The sequence below is a fragment of the Bubalus kerabau genome, chromosome 5 (assembly GCF_029407905.1).
Source record: "Bubalus kerabau isolate K-KA32 ecotype Philippines breed swamp buffalo chromosome 5, PCC_UOA_SB_1v2, whole genome shotgun sequence".
Classification (NCBI taxonomy): Eukaryota; Metazoa; Chordata; class Mammalia; order Artiodactyla; family Bovidae; genus Bubalus; species Bubalus kerabau.
The window spans coordinates 50,840,355-50,862,038 of record NC_073628.1 but is presented as its reverse complement, the minus strand read 5'-3'; the positions used below and the strand labels follow the sequence as shown (position 1 = coordinate 50,862,038).

At 37.8% G+C, this 21,684-nt stretch overlaps 1 protein-coding gene across 7 annotated transcripts in view; it reads right to left on the bottom strand.

Moving 5' to 3' along the window:
* The window catches only part of DEUP1 (deuterosome assembly protein 1), a 149,427-nt gene that overhangs the window by 18,372 nt on the left and 109,371 nt on the right, over positions 1 to 21,684 (bottom strand). For 5 of the 7 annotated variants that reach the window (XM_055581635.1, XM_055581633.1, XM_055581638.1 and 2 more), the window contains 2 exons: positions 13,820 to 13,971; positions 8,113 to 8,227 (listed from right to left, as the gene is read on the bottom strand). The exons of 1 other annotated variant lie outside the window; for it this stretch is intronic. In XM_055581635.1, coding sequence (XP_055437610.1) covers positions 8,113 to 8,227; positions 13,820 to 13,971 — 267 coding nt within the window. The remainder of the gene's footprint in view (positions 1 to 8,112; positions 8,228 to 13,819; positions 13,972 to 21,684) is intronic. One more of the 7 variants, XM_055581636.1, reaches the window with a different exon arrangement.

Here is a 21,684-nt window from a genome sequence, read left to right as displayed (position 1 = left end):
GTCATCCCCCACTCTCATCAGTTCCTTTCACATCATTTGCTGTCTTTTCATCAATTTTTATAGTATTTATAACTTTTTGATTTTTTAATTTGTTTGTAGTCATTAACTGTTCCCTCTCTTTTGAGATAAAATTTATATAAAGTAAGACTAACCATCTCAAAATGAACAATTTGGTATGGATTTAGTATAGTCACAGTGTATTAAATATCTAGTTTCAAAGCATTTTCATCATCCCCAAAGGAAGCTGTACCCATCAAGCCTTGCTTCCTGGCTTTCCCATCCCCTTATACTCCTGGCAACCACCAACCTGCAATCTGTTTTAATCAGATTCACCTATTATCGGCATTTTTATGCAATATATAACCTTTTGTGTCTTGTTTCCTTCAGGTAGCATATTATCCAGGTCCATCCACGTTATAGCATGTATCAGCACTTCTCTCCTTTTCATGACTGAATAGTATTCTACTGTGTATACATACCACTCTTCGTTTATCCATTCACCCACTGATGGAGTTCCCCTCTTTTTTCACCACAGTGTAGACTTGTCTATCTCATCAATGAGTGTTTAGAACAGAACCTGCCATATAGTGAGTGCTCAATACATGTTTACTCCATCAGTGACTGAGTGAATGATAAACACTAGTTAAGGGACAGGTATACCGAGGGAGAACCTTGGAAGCAGACTGGGAAAGAGCGATCAGAAAGGCAACAGGAGAACCAGTGGAGAATAGTGTCTTAGAAGTCAGAGAACATGATATCAAGAGACAATGATTAAGGAAGATGAGTTCTTTAAACTGTCTATTTAATTAACAATGAGGATGTCATTGGTGGTCCGAGCAGGAACAGCACTGATGTGGAATAAAGAATGCAACAGTGGATGGAAGTCAGTGGACTCAGAATGGCGGTCTGGGCCGTGTCTTTCAGGAGCCTCCAGGGCTGCCATCACAGCCAAAGTTCCCCATGCCCAGACCTACAACAGTAGAGAATTTTCTTTCCTGGATGACTCTGTAGTTATGAGCTCCTCAAGTAACAATGTAGAATTTTAGAGGTGGAAAGAAATCCAGCATTCATTAAGTTATACAATAGACACTCTTGCATGTCTTTTAAATGCCTACTAGTGCCAGACATTATTTTTGGTGCTAGGGTTAAAACAGCAAGCAAAAATAGAAAAAATCCTACTTTAATGGAGCTTAAATTCTAGAGGAAGGAGGCAAACAAAATATGTTATAATAAAGTACTATGGATAAAACAAAAAATAGAATATGATGAGGGAGGTGCTACTGTTCCTCAGATGTTTCTGATGAGGTGATATTTAAGCAGAAACTAATCATCCTAAAGTCACCTGATATTGGAACAGTGAAGTCACGTCACGTGCATGCTGTCATGTCCGACTCTTCGAGACCCTATGGTCTGTAGCCCACCTGGCTCTTCTGTCCAGGGAATTTTTCAGGCAAGAACACTGAAGTGAGTTGCAATGAAGCCTTTGGCAATTTATCACTTTTTTCCCCCCTCTTGCTGGGTTGGATTATGTGTTTACTTTGGAGTCCTTAAAGAGAGAAGTTTTGTTGATACAGAACTTGCTAAGTCCTCTTGGAGGTTCCCTTAGCTTAAATGAGGAAGTTTATTTACTTTATTGTTATGGAATTTTATTCTGTTCAGATAATTTTGACATTTTATGTTGAGATGAAACAAAAGAGCATTGCTGGGCTTTCAGTTCAGTTCAGTTGCTCAGTTGGGTCCGACTCTTCACGACCCCATGAACCGCAGCACACCAGGCCTCCCTGTCCATCACCAACTCCCGGAGTCCACCCAAACCCATGTCCATTGAGTCGGTGATGCCATCCAACCATCTCACCCTCTGCCGTCCCCTTCTCCTCCTGCCTTCAGTCTTTTCCAGCATCAGGGTCTTTTCAAATGAGTCAGCTCTTTGCATCGGGTGGCCAAAGTATTGGAGTTTCAGCTTCAACATCAGTCCTTCCAATGAACACTCAGGACTGATCTCCTTTAGGATGGACTGGTTGAGATCTCTAAAACTTCCAGAGTTGATGGTTTTAAATCTTCCTCTTCCACAACAGCTTAAATCTTACTACCAGCCTCTCCCAAAGCAGCTGACAGATTCCAGAAAGGCAGAGAAGTGTTCATGACATGCCTTGACCAGCTCAAACATTTTCTGTCTTTTTTGTTTGTTTGTTTGTTATTGTTGTTTATTTTTATCACTGTACCCAATATTGGTATATCATGGACAGGCAGTGAAAAATTACATAATACACTTTGAATACAAGTGAAGGTAACTGCAAGAGCACTAGTAGTTTCTGAGGTAAAAAACCTACATATCTTTAAAAACTGTGATTATGTTCAATAAATCAAATCACAAGGTAGAAAATCTCAGCAAAGAACTGGAAACTAAAAAAAAAAAAAATCAAATGAAAATTCAGGAACAGAAAAAAAAAATTAACCTACAGTATGAGGCCACTTCCTCAAGGCTGGGAGCAGTGGCTCTTTATGCACAGAAAACAACACAGGAAAGAGAACAGGGAATGTGGAATTTAAAACCTTTCTCACCTGTTTTACCAGGACAGCATAATCAGGTACCAAAGCTTGACAAACATAACAACGAAACGTTACAGGCTAATTTCTCTCATGAACATAAAGCAAAACTCTAAACCAATATGAACAAATCAACTCCAGTGATCGAGTGTGGTTTATTCTAAGAATTCCAAGGTTGGGTTAACAATCTAACATCAGGAAAAAAAAAATGCTACATTAACAGATCAAAGAAGAAATTATATGGTCATTTCAACAGCACAGGAAAAAGCAATTGATAAATTCAATACCAATTTGTGAAAACAAATTTAGCAACCTAGGAATAAAAGGAACTTCTTAATCTTTTAATAAGGAACCTGCAAAATATTTATAGCAAATATTATGCACAATAGTGGCATATTGAATGTTTTCCCTTTGCAATTGAAAATGAGAGAAAGATGCTGGCAATATCACTTCTACTGCTTTACATTTACTAGAGGTCCTTGTGTACAATAAGGCAAGAAAAAAAAAAAAAGGTATGAAGATTTGAAAGTAGGAAGTCTGTTGCTGCTGCTGCTGCTATGTTGCTTCAGTCGTGTCCGACTCTGTGCGACCCCATAGACGGCACCTGCCAGGCTCCCCCGTCCCTGGGATTCTCCAGGCAAGAACACTGGGGTGGGTTGCCATTTCCTTCTCCAATGCATGAAAGTGAAAAGTGAAAGTAAGTTGCTCAGTCGTGTCCGACTCTTAACAACCCCATGGACTGCAGCCTACCAGGCTCCTCCATCCATGGGATTTTCCAGGCAAGAGTACTGGAGTGGGGTGCCATTGCCTTCTCCGAAAGTAGGAAGTCTAGCTATCATTATTTTGATTCTGAGTACAGAAAATCCAAAGGAATCTCTAGAACTGGAAAACACTGTGTGCTTAGTCACTCAGCTGTGGCTGACTCTTTGCATTCCTATGGACTGTAGCCCGCCAGGCTCCTTTATCCATGGGGATTCTCCAGACAAGAATACTGGAGTGGGTTGCCATGCCCTCCTCCAGGGGATCTCCCTGACCCAGGGATCGAACTCAAGTCTCCTGCATTGCAGGTGGATTCTTTTTTTATTTTTATTTTTATTTTTTATTTTTAAACTTTACATAATTGTATTAGTTTTGCCAAACCATCCAAGCCACCAGGGAATTTTGATTCTAAATATAGACAATCCAAAAGAATCTATAGAATTGGAAACCATATATAAATCAAATTGAATATTTCCATGGGAAACAGGACTGAGGTCGTTCCTTACACCATATGCAAAAATTGATTCCAGGTCTATACTTAAGTAAAAAAAAAAAAAAAAAAAGAGCCAAAGCTTCTAAAAGATAACATAGATAATATTTTTATAACTTTGGGACAAGCAAAAGTTGTAAATAAGACACCAAAAATATCAAGCATAAAGAAAAATATTTATAAGTATGAACACATTAAAATTAGGAACTTCTGATTATCAAAACATTCTATTAAGTGAGAAGGCAAGTATGAATGGGAGAAGATATTTGTAATACCTATAACCACCAAAGGGTTTAAATCTAGAATATACAAAGAACTTCTATAAATCAATAAGACAATTCAATAGAAAATTAGATAAGCAAATCAAATAGATATCAAATATCAAAATAGTCAATAAATTTATGAAAGGCACTCACCTCATTAGTCTCCAGGAAATAAGAATTAAAGACACAATTAGATGTTACTACCCACTGACCATGGGCTTCCCAGATGGCACTAGTGATAAAGAACCTGCCTGTCAAATGCAGGAGATATAAGAGACCCCAGTTCAATCCCTGGGTCAGGAAGATCCCCTGGAGGAGGGCATGGCAACCCACTCGTGTTCCTGCCTGGAGAATCCCGTGGACAGAGGAGCCTGGCGGGCTACAGTCCATGGGGTCACAAAGAGTCAGACATGATTGAGCGACTGAGCATGCATGCATGCACCCACTGACCATAAGAGTTAAAATTAAGACCAATAACAGTTAAAAACTGTTGGAAAGAATACAGAAAAGGAGAATACTCACACACTACTTATAGGGCTGTGAACTGACTCAAACAGGAAGAGAGCTTGACAGTACATGCTAAAGCTGACCTTGTGCATATTCTGTGACCTAGCAACTCTGAGTGAGGTGGTTCATGGTAAAGAATCCACTTGCCAATGTAGGAGACATTGGTTTGATCCCTGGGTCAGGAAGATCCCCTGGAGAAGGAAATGGCAACCCACTCCAGTATTCTAGCCTGGGAAATCCCATGGACAGAAGAGCCTGGCAGGCTACAGTCCACAGACTTGCAAAGACACAACTTAGCAACTCAACAACAACAATGACCTAGCAATTTCATTCTTATGTATAGATCCAATGGAAACGTGTACACATGTGCACCAAAGGACACTTACAAGGATGTTTTTAGGAAAAGTATTTGTAATCACCTCTAAACAGGAAATAATTCAAATGTAGAAAATGTACTGGTCATAACAAACACCCTCTTTCAACAACACAAGAGAAGACTCTATACATGGACATCACCAGATGGTCAACACCGAAATCAGATTGATTATATTCTTTGTAGCCAAAGATGGAGAAGCACTATACAGTCAGCAAAAACAAGACCAGGAGCTGACTGTGGCTCAGACCATGAACTCCTTATTGCCAAATTCAGACTTAAATTGAAGAAAGTAGGGAAAACCACTAGACCATTCAGGTATGACCTAAATCAAATCCCTTATGATTATACAGTGGAAGTGAGAAATAGATTTAAGGGCCTAGATCTGATAGATAGAGTGCCTGATGAACTATGGAATGAGGTTCGTGACATTGTACAGGAGACAGGGATCAAGACCATCCCCATAGAAAAGAAATGCAAAAAAGCAAAATGGCTGTCTGGGGAGGCCTTACAAATAGCTGTGAAAAGAAGAGAAGCGAAAAGCAAAGGAGAAAAGGAAAGATATAAACATCTGAATGCAGAGTTCCAAAGAATAGCAAGAAGAGATAAGAAAGCCTTCTTCAGCGATCAATGCAAATAGAGGAAAACAACAGAATGGGAAAGACTAGGGATCTCTTCAAGAAAATCAGAGATACCAAAGGAACATTGCATGCAAAGATGAGCTCGATAAAGGACAGAAATGGTATGGACCTAACAGAAGCAGAAGATATTAAGAAGAGATGGCAAGAATACACAGAAGAACTGTACAAAAAAGATCTTCATGACCAAGATAATCACAATGGTGTGATCACTGACCTAGAGCCAGACATCCTGGAATGTGAAGTCAAGTGGGCCTTAGAAAGCATCATTACGAACAAAGCTAGTGGAGGTGATGGAATGGAATTCCCGTTGAGCTATTCCAAATCCTGAAAGATGATGCTGTGAAAGTGCTGCACTCAATATGCCAGCAAATTTGGAAAACTCAGCAGTGGCCACAGGACTGGAAAAGGTCAGTTTTCATTCCAATCCCAAAGAAAGGAAATTCCAAAGAATGCTCAAACTACCACACAATTGCACTCATCTCACACGCTAGTAAAGTAATGCTCAAAATTCTCCAAGCCAGGCTTCAGCAATATGTGAACCGTGAACTTCCTGATGTTCAAGCTGGTTTTAGAAAAGGCAGAGAAACCAGAGATCAAATTGCCAACATGCGCTGGATCATAGAAAAAGCAAGAGAGTTCCAGAAAAACATCTATTTCTGCTTTATTGACTATGCCAAAGCCTTTGACTGTGTGGATCACAATAAACTGTGGAAAATTCTGAAAGAGATGGGAATACCAGACCACCTGATCTGCCTCTTGAGAAATTTGTATGCAGGTCAGGAAGCAACAGTTAGAACTGGACATGGAACAACAGACTGGTTCCAAATAGGAAAAGGAGTTCATCAAGGCTGTATATTGTCACCCTGTTTATTTAACTTATATGCAGAGTACATCATGAGAAATGCTGGACTGGAAGAAACACAAGCTGGAATCAAGACTGCCGGGAGAAATATCAATAACCTCAGATATGCAGATGACACCACCCTTATGGCAGAAAGTGAGGAGGAACTTAAAAGCCTCTTGATGAAAGTGAAAGAGGAGAGTGAAAAAGTTGGCTTAAAGCTCAACATTCAGAAAACGAAGATCATGGCATCCGGTCCCACCGCTTCATGGGAAATAGATGGGGAAACAGTGGAAACAGTGTCAGACTTTATTTTTTAGGGCTCCAAAATCACTACAGATGGTGACTGCAGCCATGAAATTAAAAGACGCTTACTCCTTGGAAGGAAAGTTATGACCAACCTAGATAGCATATTCAAAAGCAGAGACATTACTTTGCCAACAAAGGTTCGTCTAGTCAAGGCTATGGTCTTTCCTGTAGTTATGTATGGATGTGAGAGTTGGACTGTGAAGAAGGCTGAGTGCCGAAGAATTGATGCTTTTGAACTGTGGTGTTGGAGAAGACTCTTGAGAGTCCCTTGGACTGCAAGGAGATCCAACCAGTCCATTCTGAAGGAGATCAGCCCTGGGATTTCTTTGGAAGGAGTGATGCTGAAGCTGAAACTCCAGTACTTTGGCCACCTCATGCGAAGAGTTGACTCATTGGAAAAGACTCTGATGCTGGGAGGGATTGGGGGCAGGAGGAGAAGGGGACGACAGAGGATGAGATGGCTGGATGGCATCACTGACTCGATGGACGTGAGTCCGAGTGAATTCTGGGAGTTGGTGATGGACAGGGAGGCCTGGTGTGCTGCGATTCATGGGGTCGCAAAGAGTCGGACACAACTGAGCGACTGATCTGATCTGATCTGATCTGATGTCAATAGTGGAATGGATAAATTGTATCATTATGGATAATCATATCATTATATATGGTATTTATATATAATGTAATACTAATGGAGAAACAAAAGTGGATAAACTACAGCTAACAATATGGATAATGACTCTCATCAAACAATGTTCAAACAATGGTGGGAGAAAGAATCCGTGCAAAAGAACACATGCAGCATGATACGATTTATCTAAAATTTACAAATGGCTACAACCAAGTTGTGACTTAAAAGGTCAGGACAGTGGTTATCTTGGGAGCAGGCTGGAGTGACTGGAAGGGCGTGGGAAGGGGGCCTCTGGAACGCTACTAATGCTCTGTTTATTACCTGGGTGCAGCTGCACTGCTCTGTTGGCTTTTCAATAATTCATCAAGCTGTCCAATTCTGCCTGTGCATCTTTCTGTATGTATGTCAGAGTCAGTAAAAGAGATTTTTTTAAAAACAGTCACAAAAGATCACTTGTAGCTCTTTAAAATATACAGATCTTTAAGGCTCATGGAATGTCCAGAAGTGACTTGCATATTTAAAAGTCACCAGTAATTTCAGCCTGTACTTGAGGTGAAATACTTCACGAAACATTATGGATGCTTTTCCTTCTATAGATAGTCACAGCTGAATTACTTGCAGACCCATCTTGAAATCTTATTTAAAGAGCAATATATTTTTTTAAACTACTCTGTACATATCAGTAATATCAGTATCAGTGTAAGAGTATTCACTCCATAAAGGAGAAAATAGTAACCAATAGTCAGCAACTCACCATGGGGAATACTTCCTCATCACTAACCAAAGGACTGGTTATTTCTTTGGTTTGAAATGGCAAAGATGGCAATGGAGGTGTTGCGCTTCTGTTTGGCTCACGATCGTGGTTAAATCTAAAAGAGAAGGACTGGTTGTCATTATTGCTACCAAGGTCACCTGCTTATTTATGGAGCTAAGAATTTAAATTTCTCTGATTTCTAACTGTGGGGAAAGCATAACAAAATATTTGGGCTTGTTATCTGGGTATTTCTTTGAAAATAATTTTGCTGACAATTTCTATTCCACGTAAAAGACTTAGAACAATTAATAATGAAGCAGGAAACTTACATAATTGCTAAAAATATTCTGCCATTCTTACTGCCTATATTGTTTCTCTTTCTGTGTTTTACTGTTTTGTCTCTTTGCTATTTAATTAAATGACATTAAACCAGTATGAGAAAAATTTTTTAAACAGCTAACACAGCTACCCTTGACAACTCTAAACAGACACTCTTTTCCTATTCTCATTTTACTTAACCTCACTGGCTTGCTTAACATAATCGTTCTTCTCTTTTTTTTTTCATGCTAGAATAAGTCTCCGTACAATAATAATAATTCTAATTTATGTAGAGCTTAATAATTTATAGTATGTTTTCAATTTACATGATCTCCTAAACTCCTCCACACTTAGTTGCATGACCTTGAGCAACAGGTAACTATATTTACCTGTAACTTTAATTTTTTCATTTATAAAAAAGGGTTGTTATGAGAATTGAACTCCACAGTTTGATGAAAAGCACAGTATAGAATTGGTTGTTTGTGCCAAAATATAGGGTAGAAGATTAGACTGAATAAAATACCAGTGGGATTTTAAATTTTGGTGTGCTGACTAAACAAATGAATAATAAAATAAACAAACCAACTTACCCTAAAATTTTACACAAAAAGGTCCTAACAGTATGGGCTGTTTGGAACTAAATAAGTATCTTCTCTGAACATTAATTCATGAAAATGGGGTTTAATCAAAATCATCAAAGACCATGGAAACATAAAAATCCTTTCAATTTAAAGTTATTTATTTTTACTAACAATTCAAATTCTCTACAGGTATTGAGTCTTCATATTTTAACTTTACACAGTTTAAAAAATTTACATTATTTTTCTCTGTTCTTATCCAAAGACTATCTATCTATATAGACTTCTTTTATTATGCAAACGTTTTCAAAGCTATGCATACAAATAGCAATAAAAGTTAAGTGAGGCATCTGTAAACTAGTACATAAAAACAAAACATGCTTTCCATTTTTATTTATCTTGAAATGGATTTTTTTAATCCATTCTTCCAAACCATAATTACCATGGAAACAGAACAGCAAATTAAACTGAAATAACATGGTTTATGATGTGCAAAATAAAAGGAAACATCCCACAATTCAAATAGAATTATAACAATTGCCTTGTACATCTGCATAGAATCTTCTGTTAAACCTTTTAATGTGAATGAGTCCATCTATACTTCAAAGCACAGTGGAAAAAAATAAGATAATTATAGAAATGGTTCAAGAAATATACATCCCTCTGTAATCTCAATTATACAGAGATTTCAGGGAAAGTATTATTTGCCCTAAATTATCTAAATAATTATCTCAATTATCCATTTTGCTTTGGATGTATAGATACAACTTTATGATCTTAATTACTAAAATTTATACATGAACGTTTTCTTTATTGTAAGATCAATAAAGTGCAGAGAATGAAAGGAAAGACTACATTATGAAGCAAAGCACTTTTGCTTTAAATCATCTTTATATGACAGAAAAGTTCTTCTAGAATACAGCTCTTCAAATACTTCATAAAACTACCTTGCAAAAAAATACTAAGTGTATCAATTTAAAAGCTATCTTAAAAATTATTTCAGAAAGCTTTTACTACCATCTCACAAGCTGGTCTGTTCCATAGACCCTATTGTAAGGCCTCTCCTTGCTTTGCCAGGAGGGCAGGAGCCGGCGTCTTTGTTGGAGAGAGCTCTACCCAACTCGAGCCAGCTGGAGGGCTGAGCCAACCGCACAGTTTACAGAGCCGTTGTCTACACAGCCCTGGCCCTCCGTTGAGTTTACAAGCCTCCCTGGGCTACATACAGCGTGCCATCTTCAGCAGGAAAGGGATCCCTTCACAAACTAGGCTGATTTACCACTTCTGGCCTCCCCTTCTAACACTCCTCATAACACGCCTTATTCCATTATTTCCTAGCCTGGAACTCTTCAGGCTACTGTGTTTTTCTCTCCTGAGCAAGACCCTGGTGCAAAATTGACTCAGCTTACTTTTTTGCTTCTAGATAAATAACTATTCATTCCTTGACAAGAGATCCTGTAGAGTGATTATGACAAACCTGACTTTGTGGTGTTTTAGTATTAGAAACTTTTAATTTCCTGACTAGATCTGAAGCAATTTTATTGATTAGCTTGTGATTACCAATATCTGTCCAGCACATGATATAATTCTTAAAGCCATATATTTAGTTTTAAGTATGAACTATATATAGAGATAAAACTCCATCATACACTACAAAACTGATTTGCCATTAAAATTAGTTATATATTAATAGTTCTGGATACCACTATTCTAAGTTAGCTTGCAAATGATCCTTAAACTTCAAAACTCTAACTTAATTCTAAAAACGCTGAAAACATTAACTACCTCCATTGCCAGATTCAGTCTCATCTCATTCATTAGTCTTGTTTGTGTGTTTCTGGTCCCATCACACTGCTTGCAGGATCTCAGCTCCCTGACCTGGGCCACAGCAGTGAAAGCCTGGAATCCTGACCATTAGGCCACCAAGGAACTCCATTAAGTTTTTTAAAGTGCTGAATAACTTTTTATTGGAAAATAAATCCTTTGAAATATCCTAAAATGCTTCACATTTTAAGTGGAGGAGCACAAAAATCTTATCACTTCTAACAGGAGTGAAAAGCAATAAAAACTGAGTTAACTTCCAAGTAGACAAAAGCTTATTTTAATAATATATTATACAAATCTTCCTCAGTCAAAAGCAAGAAGGGGTTAAAAATTAGACTACAGACTTTAAAATGTTGTGGAACGTTATGTTCCCATACCTTTATCTAAAAGCTTTTTCCTTTCTAAAATACTTTAATAAGACCTTATTGTATTAGCCATTGATATGTAAATATGACTGTGTGTTTTTTGATTATTTTCTTCCTAATAAGTACATACAGCTTTTAGTATTTGACTTCACTGAGCTGTGTTGTGAGGGTAGGAAAGGACATTGCCTTTTTTCACTTGCTAAAATTAATAGATATGTGCTTTACAGTTCTCCACCAGTGAGTTCACAGTGTCCTTGCCTCTCAACAATTCTTTCCCCATAGTGGGTTTTACATGGTACTAATTTATTCAGAACATTTGAAATGCTGTTTCTTTTAAAAATCAGGTCACTGGAGAACACTGAAATCAGACAAGCCATTAAAACAAATTTAATGAAACTTTGAACAAATGAGACTGGCAGGACACAGGGCTCTGCAGTAGGAACAGTTGCCGAAGCTGCTTATTAAGACAGTGTCCCGCTGAGCATGTTACCTCTTACACTGCTCCGTGCCCCCGGCCGCCTTGTTTCTGTTAGGCACTCTTAACACATTCCGTACTGCCCAGGCAATCCAAACAATAAAAACACTGTTTAAAGACAGGAAAAGGCAGAGGAACTATCTTTTTGTTTAAAGAAGAACATCTAGTACCTTCACCTGAGGCTTTCCAAGTTATTCCCAACAAGCAAGAATAGGAAACAATGTTCTGCATTAACAGGGGTGCAGTACAGACCAGGGGCTGAGAAGACGCGGTGAAGACCCTTTATAGCATCACTGGGCTGATTTTCTCTTACAGAGAGAAAACCACATACAGGGGGTGGGGATGTGACCCCTGGAGAAATGTATCCATGGGGAGAGAAGTGCGTTGTAAAGGGTTTATTCTATATTAGAAATTATATTCTTACCCCCAGATCAAGGTTAGATTTTCTGGACAGATTTGCAGTTACCCTGGCCAGTCAACATGGGGACACTCAGCAGAGAGCTGCCCTCTGACTGGGGCGCATGCCCCTCACCCTCTCCACATCCCTTTTGGACTCTTGCTGCACCGCCCCAAACATACCACCCTACTGACTGAAGAAGCGCCCCTGTGGAGCAGCAGCAGGCTTCTCTCATTCCCTCCCCTGACCACCTGAAGAGCTATTAGTTCAGCACTTCTGAGTGCTTGCTGTTTCTAACACTGGGTTAGAACATATCCTTCCGGCACACACAGGGCTAGGGTGGTGAGAGTGGGAAAGGATGTACTACACACACAAGGATGCTGAGCAGTCGTGTCGAGTACAGCCCCTGGACTTACGGACTGTCTACCTGCAGCACTGGGCTACTTAGGGAGCCCGGCATCACCCTTCCCCAACAGCACTATCTTTAGAGGAAATGTCAGATTCAGCCATTGTTTATCCACCAAAATATACTTTTTAGGTACTGGGAGTTGGAGAAGTATCAATATTATTGTAAATACTAACAACTTTGTTAGAATAATAATATCAATGATAATGTCTAACATTTAGGGAATTATACATTTTACAAAGAAATAGGTTTTCTCCTATAATCCTCAGAAAACCCTTATAATTATTATCCCTACTTGTCAGATGGGAAAATAAAGGTTAAATATTTGAATTCCCCAAAGCTGCAAATATTATCTGTATGTGAATTTTTCATGCTAAGTATTATGAGCTTTTAAACAAAAGTTGTATTGATGTTAGGTCTGGACCTATTGATTCACCATTTCTCAGCACCATGGAATGTTAATAAACCTGATATCAAATAAGTTTGGGGAATACTGCACACCATACCTGTTCCTGGAAACTCACAAAGTAATTAGCACATTAATGGCTTTGCAAAATCCTGTAGAAAAGAAACTTGTTTGTTTTGCTGAGCATTTTCCCAGTACTGGAAAATGGTGAAAGAACTCCAGAGACAGTTCTGACTCCAAACATATTTTATTAAAGTTGAAGAAATTAGTCAAATGTTAAGGCTGATATAGTTACTTAAATTTTGAAGAAAGAGATTTTAAAGAGCCTGGGGATAATGTGGGCAGCAGGTATTGATTTTCCACGTGCTTCTCTCCACTCAGAGAAGACCCCTCTCACACACCCACAGGTTCTTTCCTGTGAAAAGCGTCAGTACAAAGTGTACATATATCTGAAGTTAAGCCAGACATGCTATCTTCCTGTGAGTGAGTGAGTGAGTGAAAGTCGCTCAGTTGTGTCCGATTCTTTGCGACCCCATGGACTATGCAGTCCATGGAATTCTCCAGGCCAGAATACTGGAGTAGGTATTCTGTACTCGGACATAAAAAAAAAAAAAAGATTGCTTTTGTATATTCTGTAAGCCACATCAGGTTCTAAGAAAGTTCTGAACTGACAAAAATTCATTTTAACAGTCTACTCATTTCACTGTTATCCTTTGAAAGCTACTGAGACCATAGAATTTCATGTATCAGTGTATCTAGACTATTGATTTGTCTCCATAAACAAATTTTAAGCAGCTGAAAGGAAAGTGTATAAAATTACAATTAGATTATTTAAAAACAAATTTCACTTGAATGTTTGTACATTTATATTCTTATGTAAGTGGAGCTGACATACCCATCTTCATTTTTACCCCATTTTTATTTGGCTTTGATAGGCATACCTTCCTGCTTCTTCATAGGTATTTTGATTAGCCCATGTTGATTTTCCACTGGCATGAAGTTTTGCAAGATCATTTCGGAGCCTTTCATTTTCGTATTCCAGTTTGTTAATAGATGTATGCCTTGAATGTTCCCTGTTAGTGAAGTCTACACTCTAGAGAATAAAATAAACTATCATTGAAAAAATTGTTACATACAAGAGATGCATATTTTCTGTGCAACTTTACTCCTGTGTACCTCCTAAATATCTCTCTTCACCTCCCACCTTCTCACAACACAGGTCCTCAGTGACAGCTGCCACTTAACACATCACAGTGAGGGGGATGCCCATGCTCCAGTACAGAAAAGGCTCACTGCATGCATTACTGTTCTCTGTAGCTAGAACAAATTGTTAGTTTTAAGACTTTCTGTGTTAATAGGGTATGCCTTCTAGTGCTGACTAGTAATGGAACCAGAATTAACATATCTTTTAATTTTAAATGATTTGTTTTCCACATTAAAACAATATATGTCATTATAGAAAATCACATATCAACCCCTCACTGTTGGGTGGTATGAAAAATTATATATTAAATCAATATGATGGCAGTCTGATTCTAGGCCATTCTATACCAAGATCACTAGATCCTGGATGAGACTATGCCAATAAAACAGTCTTGAGCAATGCAGCATCATGAAAAAGCTTTATTGTCTGGTATGGGCAACCCAATGGTTAATGTCATAAAAGAATAAGAAACATATTTAAATCACAACATGAAAAATTTAGAGCAAGATTAAAGATTTCTGATGCTATCTTAATTAAATGCTGTAAGAAATTTCTTAGGGAGAGTCTAAACTTTTTTTCTCACAAAATTTTAAAAAACAGGATATATTCTAACATGAAAACTCATGAAAATGCTTTAAATAACCCCATGAAGTCCTTTATAATAGAACTATGATTTGAATACCCATGAATTATGCTGATTAAACAATAGTTTTCTGCTTTCAGAAGAGTAATATTTTAGTACAGAAAGCATAACATGAGTAAAATATCTTTTTGAATTTTCTATGTTTAAAAGCTCATAAGACTATAGATGATTATGGCTTAGAATTGTCATTTTTAAGTTTCTAAATGTAAGGCTTTGAGTGCCATTCCATATAGGCTGGCATGTGATAAAGTCACTCAAAATTTTTTGACTAATTGCACATTTTAAATTCTTCATATACAATAGTAATATCAATATTGATAAATAAGAATAGAAATGTATATATTAAAGCATTAAAAATGCTTACCTGTTTTATGTTTTGCTTCAAAGGCCAAATCTGTTCATTAAAACTTGTTTACTGCCTAATTATTATGTATGTGTGTTAGTCGCTCAGTAGTGTCCGACTCTTTGAGATCCCATGGAGTATAGCCCACCAGGCTCCACTGTCTGTGGAATTCTCCAGGCAAGAATACTGGAGTGGGTTCCCATTCCCTTCTCCAGGGTATCTTCCCAACCCAGGGATCGAAACTAGGTCTCGCACATTGTGGGCAGATTCTTTACCGTCTGAGCCACCTACACTATCCTTTTATAGAAGTTTATAAATTACTAGAACTAATCAATGACTATAGTAAAGTTGCAGGATATAAAATCAACACCCAGAAATCCCTTGCATTCCTATACACTAATAATGAGAAAACAGAAAGAGAAATTAAGGAAACAATTCCATTCACCATTGCAACGGAAAGAATAAAATACTTAGGAATATATCTACCTAAAGAAACTAAAGACCTATATATAGAAAACTATAAAACACTGGTGAAAGAAATCAAAGAGGACACTAATAGATGGAGAAATATACCATGTTCATGGATTGGAAGAATCAATATAGTGAAAATGAGTATACTACCCCAAGCAATCTATAGATTCAATGCAATCCCTATCAAGCTACCAACGGTATTCTTCACAGAGCTAGAACAAATAATTTCCCAATTTGTATGGAAATACAAAAAACCTCGAATAGCCAAAGCTATCTTGAGAAAGAAGAATGGAACTGGAGAAATCAACCTACCTGACTTCAGGCTCTACTACAAAGCCACAGTTATCAAGACAGTATGGTATTGGCACAAAGACAGAAATATAGATCAATGGAACAAAACAGAAAGCCCAGAGATAAATCCACGCACATATGGACACCTTATCTTTGACAAAGGAGGCAAGAATATACAATGGATTAAAGACAATCTTTAACAAGTGGTGCTGGGAAATCTGGTCAACCACTTGTAAAAGAATGAAACTAGAACACTTTCTAACACTATATACAAAAATAAACTCAAAATGGATTAAAGATCTAAATGTAAGACCAGAAACTATAAAACTCCTAGAGGAGAACATAGGCAAAACACTCTCCGACATACATCACAGCAGGATCCTCTATGAACCACCTCCCAGAATATTGGAAATAAAAGCAAAAATAAACAAATGGGATCTAATTAAACTTAAAAGCTTCTGCACATCAAAGGAAACTATTAGCAAGGTGAAAAGGTAGCCTTCAAATTGGGAGAAAATAATAGCAAATGAAGCAACTGACAAACAACTAATCTCAAAAATATACAAGAAACTCCTACAGCTCAACTCCAGAAAAATAAATGACCCAATCAAAAAATGGGCCAAAGAACTAAATAGACATTTCTCCAAAGAAGACATACAGATGGCTAACAAACACATGAAAAGATGCTCAACATCACTCATTATCAGAGAAATGCAAATCAAAACCACTATGAGATACCATTTCACACCAGTCAGAATGGCTGCAATCCAAAAGTCTACAAGCAATAAATGCTGGAGAGGGTGCAGAGAAAAAGGAACCCTCTTACACTGTTGGTGGGAATGCAAACTAGTACAGCCACTATGGAGAACAGTGTGGAGATTCCTTAAAAAACAGAAAATAGAACTGCCTTATGACCCAGCAATCCCATTGCTGGGCATACACACTGAGGAAACCAGAAGGGAAAGAGACATGTGTACCCCAATGTTCATCACAGCACTGTTTATAATAGCCAGGACATGGACATTATAATAGCCATGTCCATCAGCAGATGAATGGATAAGAAAGCAGTGGTACATATACACAATGGAGTACTACTCAGCCATTAAAAAGAACACAGTTGAATTAGTTCTAATGAGGTGGATGAAACTGGAGCCTATTATACAGAGTGAAGTAAGACAGAAAGAAAAACACCAAAACAGTATACTAACGCATATATATGGAATTTAGAAAGATGGTAACAATAACCCTGTGTACGAGACAGCAAAAGAGACACTGATGTATAGAACAGTCTTATGGACTCTGTTGGAGAGGGAGAGGGTGGGAAGATTTGGGAGAATGGCATTGAAACATGTGTAATATCATGTATGAAACGAGTTGCTAGTCCAGGTTCAACGCATGATACTGGATGCTTGGGGCTGGTGTATTGGGACGACCCAGAGGGATGGTGTGGGGAGGGAGGAGGGAGGAGGGTTCAGGATGGGGAGCACATGCATACCTGTGGCGGATTCGTTTTGATGTTTGGCAAAACTAATACAGTGTTTCAGGTTTAAAAATAAAATAAAATAAAAAAAAATTAAAAAAAAATCTTTAGAAAGGTCTACTTTTGAACGGAAAAAAATGCTCCAGGAGGTCAAATGTTCTCAAAACAATATTGGCCAATGTGACCTTTGGGAAAGAAGGGTCATTCAAGGTATTTCTCTGCTTGTTAGGCCCTTGCCTTTAGTATATGTTAACTTCGTTCATTTGAGATATACTAGTACAGATAAAAAAAGTAATCTATAATCTGCTTTAAAGGAGACAGGATTGCTTATTCTAAAATTTGAGCCTGTTTGTGATAAATATAAAGAAGGTAAACCTAATACAATTTTCCTCTCCAAAGACGAACACTCATGGGCAGATCTGTTTGAAAAACAATCTTGGAAAAGATTCAAAATTTTCTCCTAGAAAGACATCACCTAGTCAAAATATATAACTCTTGATAGTCTGCTGCTCTGTTACAATTTCATTCAAAAATTTTCTGTAAAATTAGATTTCACCTGTGACTTTTCTGCCCAGTGTTGGTTTAAAGTATTTAAGAATGATAGTAATTATTTTTTAAAAAACCCACAATTTTCTAAATGTACCATAATTAAGTAAGTATTGTAAGTATGACCTGAAAGAATTACACAGGTAATGGATTTATACAATTTGTATTTAAAAACATTTTCCATTTTCCTGGATAGCATTTTTGGTGCTCTCGCATTTCATTTTTTCCTAAATACTTTTCAATGATTTCAAAAATATATTCTCCAGTAGATGGTTATCATGTGAAAACGGTCACTGATTAAACTTTACCTACATATTGTTGATGGGTTCTTTTTACAGGCCTAATCAATTTCTTATTCCCTACCCCCGCCCCCCCACCCAATTTTAAGGTTTCATAGTTTTAACTGACTTTTCTTCTTGAAATGGTGAAACCTCATGGTGCCTGTTTACTTGAGCACACAGTTGGGTTACTGAACTGTCTGAATGATAGTATTTTATCAGTACTTTTTCTCTTAAATAATAGTTAGACTAACAAAGTATTTATATAGAAGGGCTGACTTTAATCATGTTTTAAGGCTAGTATATTAATTTATAGCATGTAAATGAATGTTTTAGATGCTTAAAATTAGTCACATAGTTGAGTCCGACTCTTTGTGATCCCAAGGACTGTAGCCTGCCAGGCTCCTCTGTCCATGGGGATTCTCCAGACAAGAGTACTGGAGGGGGTAGCCATTCCCTTCTCCAGGGGATCTTCCTGACCCAGGGATCAAACCTGGGTCTCCTGCATTGCAGACAGATTCTTTACCAACTGAGTCACTAGGGAAGCCCTTTAGATGCTTATGAGGGTACTAATTTTTTATGCTGTTATTTTATTTAGCAAGCTGTATGGATAGTGAAAGGCCAATTAGTCTTAAAAACTACTGTAAGTTCTGAGTTCTGACTAAATCTAATTTTATAACACCTTCCCTAAGTGAAAGAAAATTTAACAAATACAAATATAAGTCTAAGTAAATATGGAATCACAAAAAAGCCTATCATGATAAACTTGATCCTTTGTTAATTACCCAGGAGCAGAATAAAGATAAACCCCTCACTTTTCTCTATATAGTCAAGCTTTTGCACAAATCCATGGAAAACATATTTTTCAAAGCAACAAACAAACACCAAAAAATATCCAAATAAACCAAAAACTTCTTGCTAATCCTGGTCTTAAGTATGTCACTGAGACCAGAGTAAAACTTACACGCCAGGTGGTTAGTCCCATCAGTAAATTCTCCAAAGGAAAATGGGGGTTGTCACAGCCCCAGGTATGCAGTAGGTAAAGGACTGAGCGCAAGACTGCTGTTTCTACTATTGGGTGGGTATGAACTTTCAACCTTTTTTCCCTAAGTGTAAATGATCAGGAAGCTTCACACTTAAGCAGAAAAGTTATCAAAGCTCTAGTAATTCAGAAATGACCTACCTTTATATCAGTAATTCCACTTGTCTAGGAAGGAAAAAATAATTGTTCTTTTAATATTATAGAAATACCACGTATTTTAGAAGACTTAAAAATAATGATGTAAATATTATGGCTTTTATTGCCTGGGGTAAAATTTCAGCACAAATTATTTAATTATATGTTTACTTATTCATTCCAATTATTTTAGAGAGAATTAACTAATTATGGGATTTTAACACATAACAGATATGAATTTTCTTTATGAAATCTTTAAACTAATAAGTGTTAAATAAATGACATAACAGATTATAAAAGCTTAAAAGAGACAAGAGTCATATGGAACTCTTTTTTATTATTCAGTAGACACTTGAGATTTTTCTCTTTGGGCAATGGATTGACTATGTCACTTAGCAAAGTTAATTCCAAATCTTCATATATAAAAAATGGAGAGCAGTTATAAAATCAGCTTCCTAAAAGGGGGGAGTGTGTTCAAGATGGTATAGCATAGCACAGTAGGAAGACCCTGAACTCACCTGTTCCAGGGGCAAACCATAATAACTCCTTACACAGCAACCTGAAGACTAGCAGAGAAGATTTTATATGTCTAAAGATATAAAGAAGGAACCATAATGAGATGAGTAGAAGGGGTGGACTAAGAAGGGTGTAGTCAGAATCACATCCCTGGATCAGCAATTCTCAAACTGAAAGAATATCACAATTACAGAGGTCCTCCTCAAGCAGCAAGGGATCTGAACCCCACATCAGGCTCCCTAGCTTGGGGGTGTTGTACTGGGAAGATGAGCCTCTAGGATGTCTGGCTTTGAAAACTAGCAGGCCTTACCTTTGAGAAAGCCAGAGGGATACAGGGAACAGAGACTCTGCTCTTAAAGAACACACACAAAATTTCTCATGCTCTGAGTCTCAGCACAGAGGCAGCAGTTTGAAAGGAGCCTGGGTCAGATCTACTTGCTCATCTTGGAGAGCCTCCTGGAGAGGGGAGTGGCAACTAGGACTGCCCTGGGGATGGAGGTACTGGTGGCAACCATTCTCGGGAGCTTATTCCACCATGTGGACACCAGCACTGACAAACACCATTTTGGAGACCTCCCTTTAACCTCTTTGTGCTGGAGGTTACCAGCCCACCAGCTGGTTGGCAAAAGTCCCAGGACTTCATGGACTGCACATTCAGCTGTGCCAGCATCTGGTCCCACCCACTAGAGGGTTGGCACCAGCCTTGGGCTTCACAGGCCCCACGATCAGCTATGCTGGGATCCAGCCCCACCCACCAGTGGGAAAGCAGCCAATACATGAGGCAGTGGCTGGCAGCCACCTTTGCAAGGGGCCAGCCCTGCCAACCAGCATGCCCACAGTAGCTGGCCATGCCACAAGAGAAGAGTTCACATAGCCCAAACATGAGGCAACCCAAGAGCATATGACTCCATTGAACACAGGGAGTGCTCTGTTGAGCCCCATAGAACATCTTCAACACAAGGCCACTTCTCCAAAATCAGGAATCATAACCAGCCTACTTAGTATGAAGAAATAAAAAAGAAAATTGGGCAAAATGAGGTGAGAGAGGTATAAATCCATATGAAGAAGATGTAGGATAAGCAATCTACCCAGTAAAGAGTTAGAGGTAATGATGTTAAAGATGTTCAATGGACTCAGGAGAAAAATGGATGAATACAACAATAAGTTTAACAAAGAGAAAACACAAAGAAGAACCAAAGAAGAGCTTAATAATACAACAACTGAAATAAAAAAATATACTACAAAGAATAAACAGTAGATTATATGATAGAAAAGAACAGACCAGTGAACTGGAAGATAGAGTAGTGGAAATTACCCAAGAAGAGTTCATGCTGATCCTTTTCAAACTGTTCCAAAATACTGAAGAGGATGGAATGCTTCTGAACTCATTCTAGGAGACCAGTATTAGCATGATGCAAAAACCAGACAAAGACACCACAAAAAATATTAACGGGTCAGTATCACTGCTGAACATAGATGCAGAACTTCTCGACAAAATGTCAGCAAATTAAGTTTAACAATACATTAAAAAGATTATACACTGTGATTATGTGGGATTTATCCCAGGGATATATGGATGGTTAAATATCCACAAATAAATCAATGTGACATACCACATTAAAAAATTGAAGAATAAAAGTTATATGATCATCACAATAGATATAGATAAAGGTTTTGACAAAACTTAACATCCATTTATGATAAAAGCTCTCCAGAAAGTGGGCATAGAGGGAACACGTCTTAACATAATAGAGACCCTATATGACAAACACATAGCCAACATCAGATTCAACAGTGAAAAGCTGAAAACAGTTTCTCTAAGATTAGGATCAAGACAAGGATACTCACTCTTGCCAC